The sequence below is a fragment of the Apaloderma vittatum genome, unplaced genomic scaffold (assembly GCF_000703405.1).
Source record: "Apaloderma vittatum isolate BGI_N311 unplaced genomic scaffold, ASM70340v1 scaffold7175, whole genome shotgun sequence".
NCBI lineage: Eukaryota > Metazoa > Chordata > Aves > Trogoniformes > Trogonidae > Apaloderma > Apaloderma vittatum.
This window is the reverse complement of record NW_009717573.1, coordinates 30,179-49,477: the sequence shown is the minus strand read 5'-3', so window position 1 is coordinate 49,477 and position 19,299 is coordinate 30,179. Positions and strand designations below refer to the sequence as shown.

General features: G+C 39.7%; 1 protein-coding gene across 1 annotated transcript; it reads right to left on the bottom strand.

Annotated features, from left to right (window-relative positions):
• Positions 1-369: 369 nt before the first annotated feature.
• Positions 370-18,747, bottom strand: TMEM135 (transmembrane protein 135; the record flags this gene model as incomplete). The annotated part of the gene is made up of 9 exons (XM_009869953.1): positions 370-1,066; positions 2,958-3,025; positions 4,561-4,659; positions 6,296-6,372; positions 7,019-7,082; positions 9,607-9,774; positions 14,862-14,931; positions 17,074-17,220; positions 18,706-18,747. Coding segments are annotated over 9 exons (868 nt in total), but the record flags the coding sequence as incomplete, so codon positions are not given.
• Positions 18,748-19,299: the final 552 nt, after the last annotated feature.

Here is a 19,299-nt window from a genome sequence, read left to right as displayed (position 1 = left end):
CGCTGGCGTGGCAGCCTGACAAACAGCCCGATGCCATCTAGAGTGACAATGTCAAGCCCTTTAAAAATAAACATTTCATTTCGGTATATTCTGGGGAAATTTTTTCGGTTGTTGTTTTTGTTCTTGGCTTTTTTATTTTTGTAACTGCTGTTTCCAGCACCATCGCAGAGGCTGGGACGTTTCATTCCTCCCTCTGACGGTTTTGTCATTTTCCACGTGGCAGACACCGGCCACCACACCCTGGTGCTCCTGGTGGCGCAGTGGACCCCCCGGGCTGCCTCCCTGCTTTCCTTGTCTGGTATCCGTATCACCGGCGGGATTCACGGCCTTGGAATGTGCTTTCTGAATTAATACACATTTTCTTTTCAGAAGGAATGCCCCGTTTTTGCAACCGAAGCCGTGTAAAAACACTCTTATTTTAAATAATGAGTGGGTGGTGTCTCTTCTGAGATGAATCAGTGACGCAATTTAGAAAGCCAAGGAGGCATTTTCACCTGATTGCAACGGTTTTAAGATCAGGCAAAATTTGGGACCTAAACTATGCCATTTGCCTTCCTGTGTAAATTAAAAATTACTTTTAGTCTTACCAAGAAAAATTCTACTGGTATGAACTACAGAATTTTTGAAATTATTACGCATATTTATGTTTCACGTCTCTAAATATATTACTCATTTGTCTAATTCATTCAGGAATCTACTGTACTGTCAGCCAACTACAGTAATCCAGAAATATTTTCTGTGTGCGGAAGGGACTTAATCACTAAGCCGCACCTTCCTGCAAAGCTTCAGTATTTTTGATTGGGAAAAAGCATTTCTCATTGAAATAATACTGAAGTGGAGCCCAAGCCCTCCTCCATATACACGACTGTTAAGTTTATTAACCTTTCAGGACAAAGGGCGGATCACATTCAATGGCAAGATAACCGATTGTTTTCAAGACAGCTCTAGCGGTAGCTCTGGTGGTACAACTGTGTATCTTGGGTCAAGCTTAGGTGTGAAATCCTTGAAGTTCTTGGATGCTTCAGTACCAAATACATCTAAAACTTTCCTGTTCATGAGAGCAAACCTGAAAACAAAGAGACATGAGAGAATGAACTAATTATTACTTTACTTCTGAAAAAATAAAACTATTCCAAAATATTCTTTAAAATAATAAATTATTTATAAAATTACCAATATTATTTCACTTCATGAAAGACTATCCAAATCTTTGAAATGCAGGCTTCAGCCTGCACTGTTCAGAGCCTACTAGTTTTTCATCTTAGAATCACAGAATCATTCAGGTTGGAAAAGACCCTTGGGATCATTGAGTCCAACCATTTAACCCTACTCTACATAAGCTCACCCTCAAATCATATCCCCCAACACCACATCTATAATCTTGTTCAATGCAGATTTAAAAAATAAAATAAAATTGAAAAATCCGATTAATAATGCTTTGTGTAGATATACTTTACATAACACAACTTGTGGAAAAGGGGAAGGAGAGAGTAACATTCTACTTTTAACTTTACAAATAAAAGCTAAAACAAAATACACATTCTTCTCAACTCAGCCTCTCAAACTCTGGCCATGCCTGCCCAATAACAATTTCACGGGTGCTACAATCTATTTCCATCTCTTTAGTCTTCAAAATTGTTGAGTGAAAGACCTGTGAAATGTCAAAAGAATCTGCCACCATGCTGAGAGTGTCCTAATGACTATTATGAAGATTTACCTTACATAAAATAAATCAGTAAAACAGAAATTCTTTTCCCTCCTCTCTTTCAGCTAAAGCAATCTTAGGATTAGCACGAGGGAAAAATGCAGCCAAAGTGCAGACGTCACCCCCGGCATCGTGTCTGCCCAGCCTCAGAGGCTGCCTGCATTCTGCCTCCGGGCAGCCCAAGGAAAGATTCTCACGATGCCCAGCAGTGTTTGGGGCCACGGAATCCCAGAGCTGTCGGAGCTGGAAGGGACCTCAAGAGATCATCTGGTCCGAACCCCAGCTGCCATGGGCACATCACCCAGGAACGCGTCCAGGCGGGTTTTGAAAGTCTCCAGAGAAGGAGACTCCACAACCTCCCTGGGCAGCCTGTGCCAGGGCTCTGTCACCCTCACAGTAAAGAAGTTTTTCCTCATGTTTAGATGAAACTTCCCGTGTCACCTCATGCCCAGCTCGGGGTGTACTCTGTCATGGGCAGGGACGGTTCAACACACTCCCAGGCCTGGCCCCTGATCCCATTTCTCCTGTTACAGTCACAATAAGTGTTCCCTAACACAATCCCATTCACAAACTAATCTACGCTTTGTTTCTGCCAAAGTATAGTAGCGCACACTTCATTAAATTTTTGTAAATCAGTTACAGCAAAGTCTATTTTAAAAGGTAAGAATTTTAGATCCCTGCACCAAATAAGAGAAAAATATCCAGTAAGATATTACAATATAAAATTATGGTTATAATCAGTGAAAATTTTTCATAAAAAAAAAAAAAAGCCTTTCCCAAGTAAATAGATGTCTCATAAAAACTATTCAATCTTCAAAGTATTCTTAGGAAATACTCTGACATTTCCAGTAGTGCTTTTAAACAGGTAGTAATACCACTCCTGCTGATCACTGTACGGTGATTTCTTTAACCTGTGTAGCTTTTACTGGATTCTTCATATTCCACTGAAATTCTAAAGCATTCCACCCTTTGAGTGAACTAAAGACAAAAAAGCCTTCAAGTAAAACTCTCATCTGCTAAAGCCTTAAACAGATTTAAGTCTTTACTCCTGTCATTAGACTAAGCCTAGTACTGTCACTTCAGCAGCAAAGACCTTCAACCAGACTGGAAACCGCTTGAAAAGCAAAGTGAACGCTCAGGGAATTAGCCCATACGTACTCCTACAGCCCTGCTGCTGACAGCGAATGAACAGAAAGCTCACTGTGATCCATGATGTGTTTAGACAAGTCACAACACACCCCTCATTACATACCTGCCCTTTGTTAGTCGCAAAAGAAATTTCCAGTATGAAGGTCTCAGGTTCTGAACTTCCATGACAGCCTGCAAGGAGAATGTTCTGTCAGAGCCAGCTGACAGCATCAGGCGAAAGCTGCATCAACATTATGTTGCCAAAACCAGTCAAGTGAGAGTTATGAAAATACAGCGATATTTTCAATTTTTTTTTTTAAATTCTGTCATGTTTCATGGACCAAAGCAGCTGGGATCAGCTGCCAAGGTCGAGCGCTGTCAGCAGACAAACCGCCCACAGCTGAGTTTGGTGCTCTCCATCACCACCACTAGCACAAGCTGATCCTTCCAGAAGACTGTCTTTCACAAGTGGTGGCAGATAACCTAGATCTCACTGCAGAGAAAGCAACAATAATCCTTATTATTCTTACAGACATCATTTTGCACTCGTGGATGCCAAATTTACCTGCTGTTTTATCTCCCACTCACTGCATTTTGTGACCCACCGTTTCGCGTAGCCAGTTTTAATACTTCATGTTAACATATCTTAAATAATGTCATATAACCAAAATCCTTGTCTTCTCTCTATTCCATTACTTTTCCAGGTCGCTTATGACTACAGGGAGCACCAAACATCTCTGCACAGATCCCTTAGCTAGTTTCTCCTTCCTTCCTCAGAAACCTAGTAATTTATTTCCAGTCTTTGGCTCCTTTTCCAACAAGTTACTAAGTAATGAAAAATCCTTTCCTCTTTCCTCATACTAACTTTATTTCTGTTAGTCTCATATGATGGTCCTTGCCAACATTATTTTGGAGATTTCAGTGCTGCTAGTCCTTCAGGCACATCCCACATAATATCAGTTCACTTTGATGCTAGAATGAGAGATATTCCCAAATATATGGGAGCAATAAGGAGGAGGAGTGGAACTGTCCTCTTAAGCATGAGACAGCAGAAGACTGCTTTAGGGTCATTTTATATTTTCTTCATTGGAGGGGTATAAAAAGCACATATAGTTAGGAAGGTCCAGAAAACATCCAGTGGGATGTATCAGCAGAAGGTCTAGAAATGGAGGGATGTAGTGGAACAGCAGAGTAATCCGGGTACCACTGAAAATGAGTTTTTCTAGCTGATAAAGCAATAAAAGAACCACGGGTAAAGGCATATAATTAACAAGCTACAGCTTGTTTCAAACATGTAACTTCAGATTTTCTTACTGATTTTTGCAGATTTTTTCAAATAGGCAACTCAAATTAAACTTAGCCAAAAGTGAAAACTTCTAGTTGATTAAAAAAGCATAAAATATTTGTCTCCTTGAGAAACAGTCTGTTTGTAAGCCTATGAAAGCCCATACGTTTATGTTCATCTTCTCGGGCAATGCATTTTGAGATCCTTTCCAAATAATTCAATTCTTGTATCACGTATTCAGCCACAAGCATATGAAAAGTCTGAGTCCTGGAAATGACCTTCCCACTGTGACACTCAAAAGCAGGATGCAGGAGGCCCGGCTCACAGCATCCTTCTGGAATCCCTACATCAGACACCTTGTCTGTGTCACTGTACTCCTCATTTCATTCAACATTCGACTTAAACTAGAACTTCACATCCTGTCAGAAAACACCATACTTACTGCCTGAAAGCATATTGATGTAGAAATGGCATAGATGATGCTGTCTGCATGAGGAAAATAGGGAACCTTTCCTGCTTCAATGCCTTTGAAGTATATAGTCTGGAAAAATAAACAAGAAATGCTAAACAAACCATAACAAAGGTGCTTTTTATCTTTTTCTTATTTTACCTTTTCTAAGTAACATGTCAACATTACTAACCAATGCTAAACCATTTTTGTCTATGTCCAGAAATGTGACACATTGAGAGAGCTCATAGAAGTTATCCCAGATCAACAGAATAGGAGGGTATCAATGTATAGAACAGGACCTAGCAACAGCTTGGGTGCTAAAAGAGTAGTACGTATCTTACAGATAAAAAAAGGGAAAGCTTGCTACGTTAAATTCTTCATTTTAAAAAGCAAAAGAAAAATGCAATAACCGTTCCAACAAAGTGAATATTCACTGTTCTTAAACAGCTTGAAATCACATACTATTCTTTCTGAGAAAACATGTAAAGTTTATTTTCCTGAGCACAGCTTGACCTTCCAAAGCAGCACACGCCCCTCTAGTCAGTTACCCTTGGCTTGCGTAAGATGATAAAAGTAGTAAAAAAAAAGAAAAAAAAGAAAACACTTAAAAAAAAAAAGACAGAAAGAACACACAGCACTTTTCTTATTTCTCTGCAGCCACAATGTCTCAAAGTCCACAGAAAACCATCAGCAATACAAGATAATATTGTTTTTTACAACTGGTGTTCTAAAAGTCAATATGGATAACTCTGATTTGTTTTTTTAACTGATACGTGAATTACCTACAGAGCTTCATCTAGGATTACAAGAAGCAAGAATAAACGGAGTATATCTCCCCTTTCTCTGTTTAATTTTATGTTTAAGAAAAAAAATTCTTCTTTTTAAATGCTTTGAAATGAATTGTGCTCTGGTAACAGAGGTGGGTAAGTATCACTAAGGAATGAGGCCCTCGAGGTCTGCAGGAGAAAGCTTTGTCATTTGGGGATGAGGCATAGTAAGAGAATGCTCCCAACTTATTCCAGTGGTGCTGCTGGGGAAATAACCATGACTAAGTCCTGATTTCATGGAAAAAAAGCACAGTGAGAAGTCAAAAGCTCATTACCAAAGTATAATCAACATACCCAAACTCTACAAACTCTTTTTTTTCCCCCTAGGTTCCTGATTTTACCAAGTTCGTGGAAATCAATCAGGCCTGAAAAACTGTAATGAGAACAAAGTTCATTGCAAAGCTGAGAATTCAATCAGTTGAAGCACACTGACAAACAACTTCAGCTATAGACTAAAAGCTAAGCTATTCTGAGTTATCTTAGATTGCTGAATGCCAAAATTAGGGAACAAAGGCAGGAAGTTAAGCTGTAGCTTTTGGCAATAAATCTGCAATTAAGGACTAGTTTTGATTTATGTTTCTGGCAGAACAGACATTCTTGGAACTTTGAGATTTAAGAAAATCTGCAAAAGCTCCAAAACAAAGGGCTATCAGGAGACTAAAAAAAACTCACGGAGAATATACATGGAGACCAGTGGGTAAAGGACTTCTTAAAATGAGTCACAAAAAAGGAAATAAGAAAGAAAGGAGACCACAGACCAGCCCTGCCTCTTGGCACACACGTACAGAAACACAGCACTGCCATACAATTGTCTAACAAAGCCTGGGAAGTTCATTTTCTTTTTCTGCCTCCAAAAAATAGACAAAATGAAGAACTCTCTTACAAGGGTAATATCTTACCTCTACTAATTTGGACACCAGATACATAGAGATAGTGGTACTTTTGTAAAACATCATGGAAATTCCTGCGAGACATCCTGTAACGATTAGAAAACAAAAGTACTGCTAAGATTGTGATTTACTCTTGCTGTTGCGGTATGTCAGCTCAGCAGACACCGCATAAGATCATGCTTTCTGTTGCTACAACAAAGTTGTTGCTCCCCATCAAAATAAGGTTTATGTCATTAGAAAAAGGCAGTTTTGAAAGCCTGAAATATATCTGTAGCTCAGCTCCCTCAAGGATGAGAGACCTCCGAGTTTCCAACATGTGACAGACGCACAAAGAGCAGGGAAGGGCTTGCTCCTCCACACAATGTTCAGGGCAAAAGGGTCCTTCTTAGGATCCAGTGGAGCCCACTCTTTCAAAAATGTACTCTGTCACGTATGGAAGTGTCGGTATTTTTATCTTGCATCGCTACGATTGGAAAATAAAGAACAAGTTCACATTTGTGTATACAGTAACACATTGTCCTTGAAGCTAACTATAAAACCAAACCGTTTGATGGAATTTGCCTCACAATTTTAATTGCAACTCTTTATTTGAAGTTAGTTGAAACACCACCGCCCCTTGGACACAACCTCGATGTACACAGTCCTGTTTTCATGACAAAAGTCTGAAAAAGGAACGAGGGGACGGATAAGTTTGCAGACAGAGGTGATATAAACTTCTTGTCATGGACTCACCAGCTACAAGTGCATGAAGCTCATCGTCGAGGTTCCGCACCCAGCGCAGGAAGCAACTTGTGCCCTGCAAGTGAACAGAGAGCAGGGTTGGCCCTAGTTACTTCACTTTCATAACACACTGGCTGGAGATATTCTTCCATAATGTAGCAATGCAGCACATAGTATGAATTAAGAGTGTCATGTAGTAATACCTATAATCCACAGTACCTGAAATGTCTCAGTGTTTCAATTAACAGGTTCTCACTACCATTTATTTCAAAATCAGAGAGCAGATCAATCCAATCTGAGTATCAATCTTGAATTCACAGCACCTTCATTTGCTGTAGGCTCTTTCTCATGATAAAGTCTGCTTTCAACTGCACACCAAAATCCTGGAGATTTTTCCCATAAATTCTGGAACCAGGAGACCACACTAATCTAACAAGTTAGAACGGTGTATGATTAAAAGACACAGTGAAACACACAATAACCTGTTGTTGACACAAACAACAATACACAGCTGCTCAGGCCAGACTGGATGTAAGTGTTTCCTTAGATTTCTTTGGAATCTCCTGTATTTCAGCTTTCATCCTACCACTGCACAGCTCCAAGAAGTGTAGGTAGCAATAAAAACTCCCCCGAGCCTTTTCTCTCCAGCTTAAAACCCAGTTCTCCCAGTTTCTCCTCACACACTGTATGACCCAGTCCTCAAATCATCTCAGTAGCCCTCGCATGAACTCACTCTTGAAAAATACATTAAAATTAAAAGACAATTACTTCAATTACGACAGTCAATTTTCCTAGTCAAGCTTCTAAACTAATTAAAAAAAGGTAAGCAGGCTAGCATGGCCAAAACCATGTTTACTGACGTTAACTAACAGTAAGTGGAACACGAAATTTTAATAGTACAGATGATACTATCCTATAATGGCATTTTGGACTGCTTTTAGGGACAAAAAGGACTTATTTTAAAAGTAGTCCATAATGCAGTCCCTTTGGGTTCAAAATGTACCAAGCATTTCCTTACTTTTGCCCGTGGCCCAGTCTTTTGGAGTGACTAGAATCTCTGCTGCCATACACGCTTATTTCAGATTGAAAGAAAAATATGATGCAACCCAAATCTGTGGAAGTTATGGAACACAAACAACAACAGAAAGTAGAATCATAGAATCTTTTAGGTTGGAAAAAACCTATAAGATCATTGAGTACAACCATTAACCTACCAGTGCCAGGTCCACCACTAAACTACGTCCCAAAGTACCACGTCTACATGTCTTTTGAATACCTCTAGGGATGGTGACTCCACCACTTCCCTGGGCAGCCTGTTCCAATGTTTCACCCCTCTTTCCATGAAGAATCTTTTTCTAACATCCAGCCTAATCCCCCTGGTGCAACTTGAGCCCATTTCCCCTCATCCTATTGTTTTTTACTTGGGAGAAGAGACAACCCCCTCCTCACTACAACATCCTTTTATATAGTTGTGGAGAGTGAGAAGGTCTCCCCTCAGCCTCCTCTTCTCCAAGCTAAACAACCCAGTTCCCTCAGCTGCTCCTCATAAGACTTGTTCTCCAGACTCTTCACCAGCCCTTCTTTGGACATGCTCAGGCACTTCAGTGTCTTTCTTCTCATGAGGGCCCAAAACCGAACACAAGATTCGAGGTGCAGCCTCAAACGTATATGCCAAGTACAATGAAGTGTAAACATGTGACCCTCATAAAATGAGTATGTCTAGAACTAAACTACACCTTGCAGTTGGAGCTTTTAAAAGACATCAAAATCATCAAAGCTTTTGCAATTTAAATATTTTTTGTTTTCTCTAAAGGCTCTTTTCTTAAAGTCTGAGCAAAAACTTAGTTTGCAAACGAACTCTGAGCAGCCCATTTTCACCTTGCCATCAAAAACTTTAAACTCTCTAACCTTACAAATTCTTGTCTCCCAATCTGACTGGGTCAAGTGAAATGCTGTTTTGCTTACAAATTACACTTGCTTTTTTAATTATCAGTAAGTGATATTAATCCTGAATAATACCAAACTATCTTAACTCTGCAAAGTGAAGTGGCAGTTGAAAAATGACATGTGTGACTAAGAACAAAAAAGTGCTAAAGCCACGTCAGCACTGCACTACACAATATACTTTCCCTTAGGGTGTGTGCTTTGTCACATTCTCTCTTGGCATAAGTAAACATAATTAGATTAATTCCAACAATGTTGTATGAATGTGTATCAGTTTGCAATCTGTCATCTTATAACAGTGTCGAAGGGTAGATTTTCATGTGTAAGTGCAATGTCTCCTCAGCTGCACATGATATTATGTTCTCCAATCTCCTGCTATTTAGCATCAAGTAAGAATTCCGGATATTTGAGCCAAAAAAATCTGGAAATGGCTTTTCTCTGGCAACACTGCTGCTACTGCAGTCACTACTTGCATTTGCACTAAAATGTTCTCGTGTAACAGCAAGTCCCTTTGAAATCTGAATTGGCTGTCTCTAAAGTGCTGCCTATCTCCTGATCTTGATACTGTGCTGCAAAATCCATCTGGTTTATTCAGAAATTATAGGAAAGAACACATGGAATACTGCGTTCATCACTACTGTATGTTACAAGCTTACTTTGTATATACTAACGAAAGATCCCAGAAAAGCTCCAAGCTGGAAATTCTCCTTGTTGTAGAAGAGGGAAAGTAGCCGGGATGGTTCTGTAAACAGATGCCGGAAGGTGGATGGAATCCGAAGGCAACACTGGATCAGGTAACCGATGCTAAACATCCTAACGAAGCCCTAGAGAAAAGAAAGAAAGATTTTGGGGTCAAAAGACACATTCAGAAAAACGAAAAGTAAAAACATCTATAGAAGTACTTATTTTCTACACTGAGTGGCTTAAAACCTGCTTCGCAGATACTAAGGAAAATGCATTCCCATCTTCAAGGTCAAGACCCTTTTTTTCCTCCTGATTCCCCTGTAAAATAGCAAAGGTGATAAAATCAGAGACAATTTACTCTCCTTTAATTTCTGTGAATATCTTAAAGGCCCCAAGGGACAAACTCTAAACCTCTTCTGTTCCAAAATTCTGTCCTTCGAAATAAACCTGATGACTTCATTTCCAGGTTACTGACCAGCTTTTAACCACAAATTGGTATATAGAGGAAAGTAATGTGGTGGAAAAAAAGAGCACTTCTACGCTCAAATGTCTGGAGAACGCACTAAAAGAGGAAAATGTCCACAAAAACTAAATTTCAGAAAGTGTGAGAATTAGAAACTGACCCTGATGGCTTGGCTCATGCTCACGGACTTTCTCCCAACCCAACTGGAGGCTGAGTGACGCCTGCAGCGAGACAAACGGCAAAACTGGAAAGGAGATTACGTGCAGAGCTACTGAGAAAGGATAACACGCGTTCCAACGAATTCCAATGAGTTATTCTTATTACTGCACCTTGGATACAGATCTATTTTTTTATACTATGTCACAAAACCACACTGAGATTCTCTTTCCAAATTCTTCTCCCCAATTTCTTGTAACTTCCTTCACAGCTTCCTAACATTATTCTTACCCTATGGCTGAACTTCTCTAGTAATTCTGAATAAAACCTATCCCTTTCTTTTGTTTGGAAGATGCTTTATCTGAAAACTATCTGTGCATTCACCCTTGGCAAATAAGGCAAGCACCCAGTACTCATGATTTCTGCAGTTCACTTCTTGGAAGATAGTCAGGGACACTGAGACAATTCCAGTTCCAGCAATAACTGGTAGAGGGTTCAATGGAGCAACCTTTCAAACTCAGAAACTCAAAACATTTTTCCTTCTGTCAGAACTTTCTAATGCATCACAGAGCTCATAAAATTTTATTATGGTTAAACATTCAGTAATAAACTCTTCCCGAAGCTATTACTCTCCCTGCTACTCAAGAAGTGGTCTATGAGAATCAAGTGGAAGAAAATATATTGTGTCATCCAGTGAACCAGTAGCTATGGACTAAAAGTTTCCAATTCTTACTCTGCTGCTCTTAAAGGTATGTAAATTCTACATACTGAAGAGCTAATGACTCAGTGTTTTCTGACTGTGCAATGAAAATACCTACCGAAACATATGCAAGGCAGAGATGTGAACGCAGTCAATTTTGTGTAGTTAAAAATGTCAACAAAATTGCGATGAATGTATATTCGCCTCTAAAAGGAAGAGGTACCTGAGTGTGAAGTACACAGCCCTTGTCTTCCAAAAAAAATAAAAGGATTGTGATACCAGGCAGTATTATATAAAATGAAAGTCCTAAAACTAGCAGTTATGAACAAAGTCCCAAACCAGAGAACACACAACAGTACCACATGTCTGACTTTTTCACTCAGCTGTAGGAAAGGTTACTCTGATGGGGTGAGGAACACTTGCATTAGGAAACATTTAAATTTCAACTGGAAACACTCAAATTTATCTGTGATTTTATTTTTATGACTACCCTACTTAAAGCGCTGAACTGAAAGACTAAGGCTTAGTTTTGATGTGCACCACATAGCAGTAAGTATTGCACAAAAACCTTCTGGTCAGCTCATGTCAACCAGATGAATCCACACCACACTTACAGGTTTTTTCCAGAGTCATAGGAAGTGTTACAACTTATAATCAATGCACAATACTGTAAGTTTTCTCTTCCATAAAAAGAACTCAAATGGTAACAGAGGTAGAAAAGATAGAGTATACACAGGACAATGTAACAAGCATAAATGCGCCCAGAGCCATTTCTCCACAGAGATTTTTGTGCTGGGACACAGATCAGCCAGAAGCAGCAGCACAGCAAAACTATACATCTGCAAAACTCATTGAATAAAGCTGTGTTGTTTGGGGTTTTTTTTCCTTTTGAGAAATAGGTTTCTTAAAAAGTTAATAATACATTCAAGATATTGGCTATAATCCAAATTCAGAAAAGCATGTGTGTGCCCACAGGGTTCAGTAACATACCAAACTCAGCCAACCTGCTGCAATATATTAGGAAATAGTTAAGATACTTAAAATTAATCAGTTAAGATATTTAAAATCTGTTCTGGCTGTACAGTAGCAGTTAAATATAAAACAGAAGGAAAAAAAGCATGCAATAACAAAGCATAGATATGACAATGAGAAGGCAAAATGTTCAAGGTTAAGGGAAAATATAGCACACGGGGGAAATCTGGGCAATAAGCAGCTCATCAGATCATTATCATATTTGAAAGCTCCCTTACAGATATGGAATCACAAATACATGCTCAAATCATGTCAGCTGACAGTTATTACTTATCAACTTCAGGAACAGCCACAGAGAGAACTGAAAATGCTATAAGAATTTCGGATCTTTAAAAATCCAAATATATCCCCCTCAAAATTTTCACTCATGGTTTAACTTTAAATAAGAGTCACAGAAAAGGCATGAAATGCCAAGATCTGGCTGCCACTTCAGTGATATTTTCCTGAATTATCTAATTGTAGTCTAGAATAACCTATACCAAAATACCATACAAGACTGGTACAAGAATGAAGTATAGTTCAAACGCACAATTGGTTTCTCTAAAGAGAGAAAAGCCTTATAAAAGCCTTTTAATTTAAAAGCCTTTTAATTTATTTGTAGTCAGTTGAAGCCTTAGTTCAGCTCCACTGGCAGTTGGGTTGTCCTCTCTCATCCCTTTCATAAGGGTTTATGAAATGTGAACAAAAATGCTGAACAAACAAGTGAAGAGGACAGAGACTCCTGAGTAACCCCCCTTTTTTCCTCCTGTTCTTTTCATCATTAACATGTCTTTCCATTCACCTAAGAAAGGACAGAGTAGTGTGGGGCTGGTCTACTGTAATCAGAGGAGCTCACAATCTGGAATCAGATTTGGGTCTCTCAACTAGAGTAATTCATTGATACTAACTCCTATTTCTTGGTCACTCTTCTGTTTTCAAGGCATTTCAAGCTCATATATTCCATAAATGTCAGATCATCTCGCTCTTTACCTGTGAAGTCACAGGCACACAATCACGCTGCTGGCAGGTTATGACAGCTCTCCGTGCAGAAGAAGCACCAGTTCCACTCAGAGTGTTCTAATGAAAATCCTCATCTCTTTGTTCTAATGGCGCTTGTAAAATTGTGTTATGAGGGTACGTATAGGTTTGCCTGCTGAGCATGCAGCACAGAATGCATGAGGATTGTCACAGAATCATAGGATCATTTAGGTTGGAAAAAGACCTTTAAAATCATCAAGACCAACAGTTAACCTGGCAAGGCCAGATCCACCACAAAACCATGTCCCTCAGCACCACATCTACACATCTTTTAAAGACCTCCAGGGATGGTGACTCCTTCACTTCCCTGGGCAGCCTGGTCCACTGCTTGACATCCCTTTTGGCAAAGATTTTTCTTCCTAAAATCCAACCTAAACCTCCACTGCTATAACTTGAGGCTGTTTCCTCTTGTCCCATCACTACTTGAAAGGAGGCTGTAGTGAGGTGAGTGTTGGTCTCTTCTCTCAAATTACTAATGATAGCACAAGAGGAAAGGGGCTCTTGTCGCACTAGGGGAGGTTTAGATTAGATATTAGGAAAAATTTCTTTACTGAAAGAGCGGTGAGGCACTGGAACAGGCTGCCCAGGGAAGTGGCACAGGCACCACCCCTGGAGGGGGTCAAAAAATATATGTAGACGTGGCACTTCAGGACATGGTTTAGTGGTCATGATAAAGTTGGGTTGACAGTCGGACTAGATGATGTTAGAGGTCTTTTCCAACACCCACCTCACTAAAATCTCCTTTCAGGTAGCTGTCAACAGGGACAAGGTCTCCCCTCAGGCTCCTTTTTTCCAGGCTAAACAACCCTAGTTCCCCAGAAAAGTGACATAACTATCCTGAACTATTTGTGAATATCCTACTTCATATTCTCATAGTAATTCATCAGAACACTTAAGCACCATCTCAAATCTTGTCAGCTCCTGCGCAACTTACATCCATGTCACACAGCGGTACGCTAGCATACTGCAGTGTTAAAGAGTGGTCAACACAAAATGATCACGTTCATAAACATACATGAATAAATGTTGTGCTAGATCGTTTCTTATGCCAAATTAAGCAAAGCTCTTCTGAGATAACATAAAACGTACATAAAATTTTAAAGAAAGTTATTTTTGAAAGTTATGTGTATTAAAAATATCTGAAGATACTCAAATCTGTTTTTGCTGCTCCATATACAAAAAAGGTTAAATTATTAAGTGATGGGCATCTTCTGGAGCCTTACCAACTCCTAAAACAGCCATGGCAGGTGGTACCACCTGTGCCAACTCAATGCTGGCCAAAATCCCTGCACAGTACTCCTCCGGAAAAAAAATAAATAAATGTGCTGATCACACTAATAATGGAGGATGAATTATGCCACCGGACACAAGCAGCTCTTCCTGGGCACAGCAACTGTGTCCAATCTCTCGTTACCCTGAGCCCTTAAAATAAACGAAGGGAGGAGCGAGCCCCGCGCCAGCAGCAGTGTGCCAGACCCGCGCAGCTGCACGTGCGCTGGAGCCACGCCGCCCGCCCAACCACCACATTCCAGGTGCTCGATTTCGGGTGGAGCCACAAGTGGGCTCAGCCGTGAAGTGCATGACATAGTTAAACGACTTCCTCACTCGCTAGTCCATTTTTTTCCCACACATTTTATGTTATTCATTCACTACGGCTCATCTGAAAGAGCCGAGAACTTTAACCCCACCACCACCCCGTCCTAAATTGAGAAAATCTGTTTCCAGACTTGTCACGTTTTCAACAGAAGACGAATGAGTAGCAGCCTCCTTCCTCACTTCTTAAGCGTATGCTTTTTCAGGCTGAATATTTTTACCCTGTCTTTGCCAGAGTTTGTCAACCTAACTTTCTTTGCACTTACTTTAATACAATATGAGATGCAATTATCTCCATAGTGTTTACAGCATCTATGCCTTGGGCCATGTTCGCACCTGCAAAAAGCACAAGAAAACACATATTATTAACTCATAGCTGTTTTCAGCGTCACCGACAGGAGACTTCATAAATTTTTCTTGCCTAAAAATACATAAAGTGCTTTTTTCCCACCACTCATTCTCCCCATTACCCATTGGAGGGCACTGTGAACTTTTACGATGCCATAAAAGGATAATAAAAACTAACAATACTTTAGTTGTACAGCAAGAAGTGTCTGCACATTTATTTGGATCATGCCCCTTGCCATGTTACACAAGAAATCCAAAATTAAAGAACAAATTCTCTGCTGTGGCCAACAGGGAGATGTGAGTGACCCTTCCCGATTCACCTCTGCTCTTTGTTTCTCGAAGGATATTTGACCAAGCACTCGCTATCCGTGTCCTTACATCTTTCATACCATTGTAAGGTTCATTGAGGGGCAAGGCAGAACATGCAAAGGCAGAGAGGTACACTGTGAGACTTCTCTCAGTTAAAAGACTGTCACTTCTGGGCTAATTCTTCTACTGTGTAGTTCCTTCAGACTGAGAATTTGACGTTGACCTTTTAAAAGAGACTGGCTTGGGATGGTGGGACATGTGGACTGTACTCTTGTTAGCCCTGCACTATGTAGAATTAAAAGAAGTAATGTCATACCAGGTCTAAACATCACATTTTGCTACAGCCAAGTATTTAAGTTTTAATGCAAAATAAATTCCACAGTTTACATACTGTGTCAAATATCTTGGAAGTATTGAATCGTGTACTATAAAGTCTAATGGCCATAAATCATCTGTGAGGTCAGTTTTTGTAGCAAAAATTGTAATGAGAATGTGATCAGGTTACAGGCATTTAGACTCAATTATACTGAAAAGAACCATATGGAAGAGAAAACTGTGATAGCATTAGGACTGAAAATTGAAAGTTTTCTGAATGTCTGACTTGGGAGTTGCAAAATCTTAACAAAAAAATGCCCTTCTACCACAGTCCCCTGTTCCTTGTATTTAATGAACAGAAGAGCTGTGAACTATCTCCAGCAAACCAAATAAGAGGTATTTAAGACAAAATAGGTATAAGCAATTCAGCTAAAAGTATCTGTATATGGCTGCAGCTGTCTTTCCTTGTACATCTTTTGTTGCCCAAGAGATGTGCCTGAAAAGCCACTGCTGGCGTGCCTCTTATTTTTCAATTAAACACCACAGGAGATCATAGGAAGTCACCAAGGAATGGAGGTCACTTCGTGTTTGTTCACTGTCTGAGCAAGGAAGAAAAACCAGTACTTTGAGAAGACAATGCACTTGGAAGACCCATTTCTCTCCTGCATGTCAACAGGTAAAGTTCTGGTCATAAAACTACTCCTGGAGATACCAATGGAAGTGAGGATTCATAGGCGTGGTATGAACAGACTCCTAGTCCATTTTTTATTCCACCTTCCCTGTATATAAATGATTCCTTGTGATACCCCACATACCTGAAGCGGACAAGTCAAGCACAGCAGAAGTACATCATCTGAATATTATTAGACTGTAAAGCTATCTGACATCATTTCTTCAAGCTCATGTTAAAGGACAATAAACTAGATCCTGTAGACTGGGTGGGGAACCTAACCCACCAACTTCAGATGTCTAGTTCTGACCTCATGAAAAACAGTTTTAGACTCTTTGCTTTGCAGTGTCCTGTTTTTTGACAGTGGAGGCAGGCCCCGTGCTGTCAATCCTGTTTCTAGGCAGCTCTCCTTTCATGCTTTACAGGGATGTAGGTCTCAAAAAACATGATGTTATGGTCGCTTATGGGGACCTAAGCCAGGTCTGCCGCTGTGCAATTTCCTCTCCTCAGTATCATTATTAGTGCCAGCAGAACCATGCCATGAGCTGGTTTTGTTGAAAACTACCAAAAAAAGAACCATGGCTCTTCCACTCAGAATCAATTGAATTTACTCTCACTTGTTAGACAACTGCACGTTGCAAGTCATTGCTATACAGGTCTTAAATTTTGCTCTCATGGGAGTTCATCATTTGTCACTGCTAACTACCCAGTAAAAACGAGATGCAGAACACTTAAATGCAAAGCACAAGTAATACAAAACATTATCAAATACAACATAAAAAAATATTAAAATGAGCTATGATCCATTTTGCTTTATTTTACTTTCTTTGACTCACATTTTGTCCATAAGCTTTTTTGTTATAGCCAGTATGTTCATTGGCTGTGATACTTTTTCACAACGCTTTATCTTTCTATCCACTTTTGAAAACACTGCTTCAGGTGAAAATGAATGAGTGGGGATTTCTTCTCTCCCTACAATAAACCTGAAAGAAAAAAAAATAAAACAGAATGAAACAGCAATTATATAAGTAAAACAAAGAAATACATGAAAGTCCAAGATAAGTCTCTAAGTCTTTAAGAGAAGCTTTAAGTTACCCACAGGTCTGCAAAGGAAAACGAATTCTATACAGCTGCCAAACATTGTATCTATTTGAAAAGATCAACATCCATCAACATATATTTAAACTTCAGAAAATGGTCACAATTGCTGCCAGGAATTTTTTTAAACTCGGAACAAGGACATTACTAAGGAAGTTCATCTCTCGTACAAAGGAAAAATGCTAAATTGGAAAATAAAACAGCCCATGGAATATCTCGATTATCTCCAGCAAAACGGAGTTATACAAAGGTCTACAATTAGTATGATGTTTTTATAAAATATCTTGTAAAATCTTCAAAATGTTTTCACTCCTACCAAGAGCATCAACTTTGTTTTTCTTGGCTTCATCTTCAGCCTTCTTTCTTCACCCAGAAGTTGACAGTGTCAATATAACGGGGTTCATCTTAGGTGTAGAATTACTGTGTATCAAGGACAACAGAGGACACCACAGCAAGATGTTTCCTAACACTTTGCACTATAATCCAATTTATGCTGCACTGTGGCAGTCTTGCTGAGGGAGATGACGGTGTAAAAGGTTTGTCATTCCACACGGGACTGTGAACTGGTGATTTCAGAAAGCACTGTCTCTGCGCAGTGCCATAGGCCTGTTTCATGTCCGTATTTCTGGACTACAGACTGAATTATTTAACTATTGGCAACTTATATCAAATTCCACGGCTGTTTCATAGCTGTAAACTCTATAAAATATTTCCCGCTACCAACAACAGCTTGATTTCATCTCTTTTCTTCACCTTGAGTTGCCACCATCCATGCACTGGGCTGTCCGACTGGTAGACAAACAGAGTGTGTAAGGGAAAGGTAAGGATAACATGTCTTCCTGCTTCTAACACAAGACATGAAACCAGAAGAACTCTGTATAACTACAGCAAATGAGTGAGTAACACCAGAAGGTCCCATTGCAAAGAAAATTTCAGGAGAGCCTGGACCACAATGGCAGACATAAGGTTTAGTGGCATGTTGGGGATATTTCAAACGAACACGCGACAAATTCAGGCTTTACCCAGGTGCTGTTGTATTCATTAAACATTTTGCAAATGCAGCAAATAAACTCCCAAAAAAACCCAACTCCAAAACACAGCAGCCATTTGCTTCCAGAAGAATACTGGCAATCACAAATCCCAGTTTAAGAAAAAGATTAATGTTCCATCAAAACCACACAACTATATGCCTGCATTTCCTTTAACAAATGTCCCAAATACGAAAAGATTCCTCTCTTGCTAGCATATTATGCCTTCTTCAACGGATGCTGTACACCCCAAAAGTTGGAAAGGTTTTACAACAGCATGATTTTTCTTAAGAACACTCTTTACACACAATGCAGCTACACACTCACAGAAACATTACTTACTTCAGCGCAGAGTATGTAAATCCTTTCAATCCATCTTTGCACCTGAAACATAAAACCAACATTTTTTTCTATAATGGGCTGCCTTCAATACAAAGTGTTATACATTAAATATTGAGCAGAAGGGCTGTGCATAAACACCGGCTTCTCATTAATGGCATCTGTAACAACTTCTGTGGCTATCTCTGAGTTTCTGAGTTGTCACCACGGCCTTGGGACATCTCAGAAACAAAGGGTACAGCACACAAATGCCAGCACTGCTCTCTTTTATCCAAACCAAGAGTGGAGAAATTTTTAAAGGATGGTGACAGAACCACTGGGGTGACAAGGGAATACTTCATAAGACAAAGAATTGTTGCTTTATGGAGAAGAAGACATGATGAGTTTTACAAAATATAAATGTTACTGCAAGAGGAGAAAGGAGGGTTGGACCTCAATAAAATACCCACCCTCTTGTGAAGAGCTGCAGGGAACAGTTGTTCTGACTTTGAGACAAATTGGTCTACTTTGTGCCAATCTCTGCAGCTCGTGACTTTAAGAAGTCTCCCAAGCTGAAAGCCCCAGTTTTTCAATTAAGTAGTGGTTGTTCTGATTCTG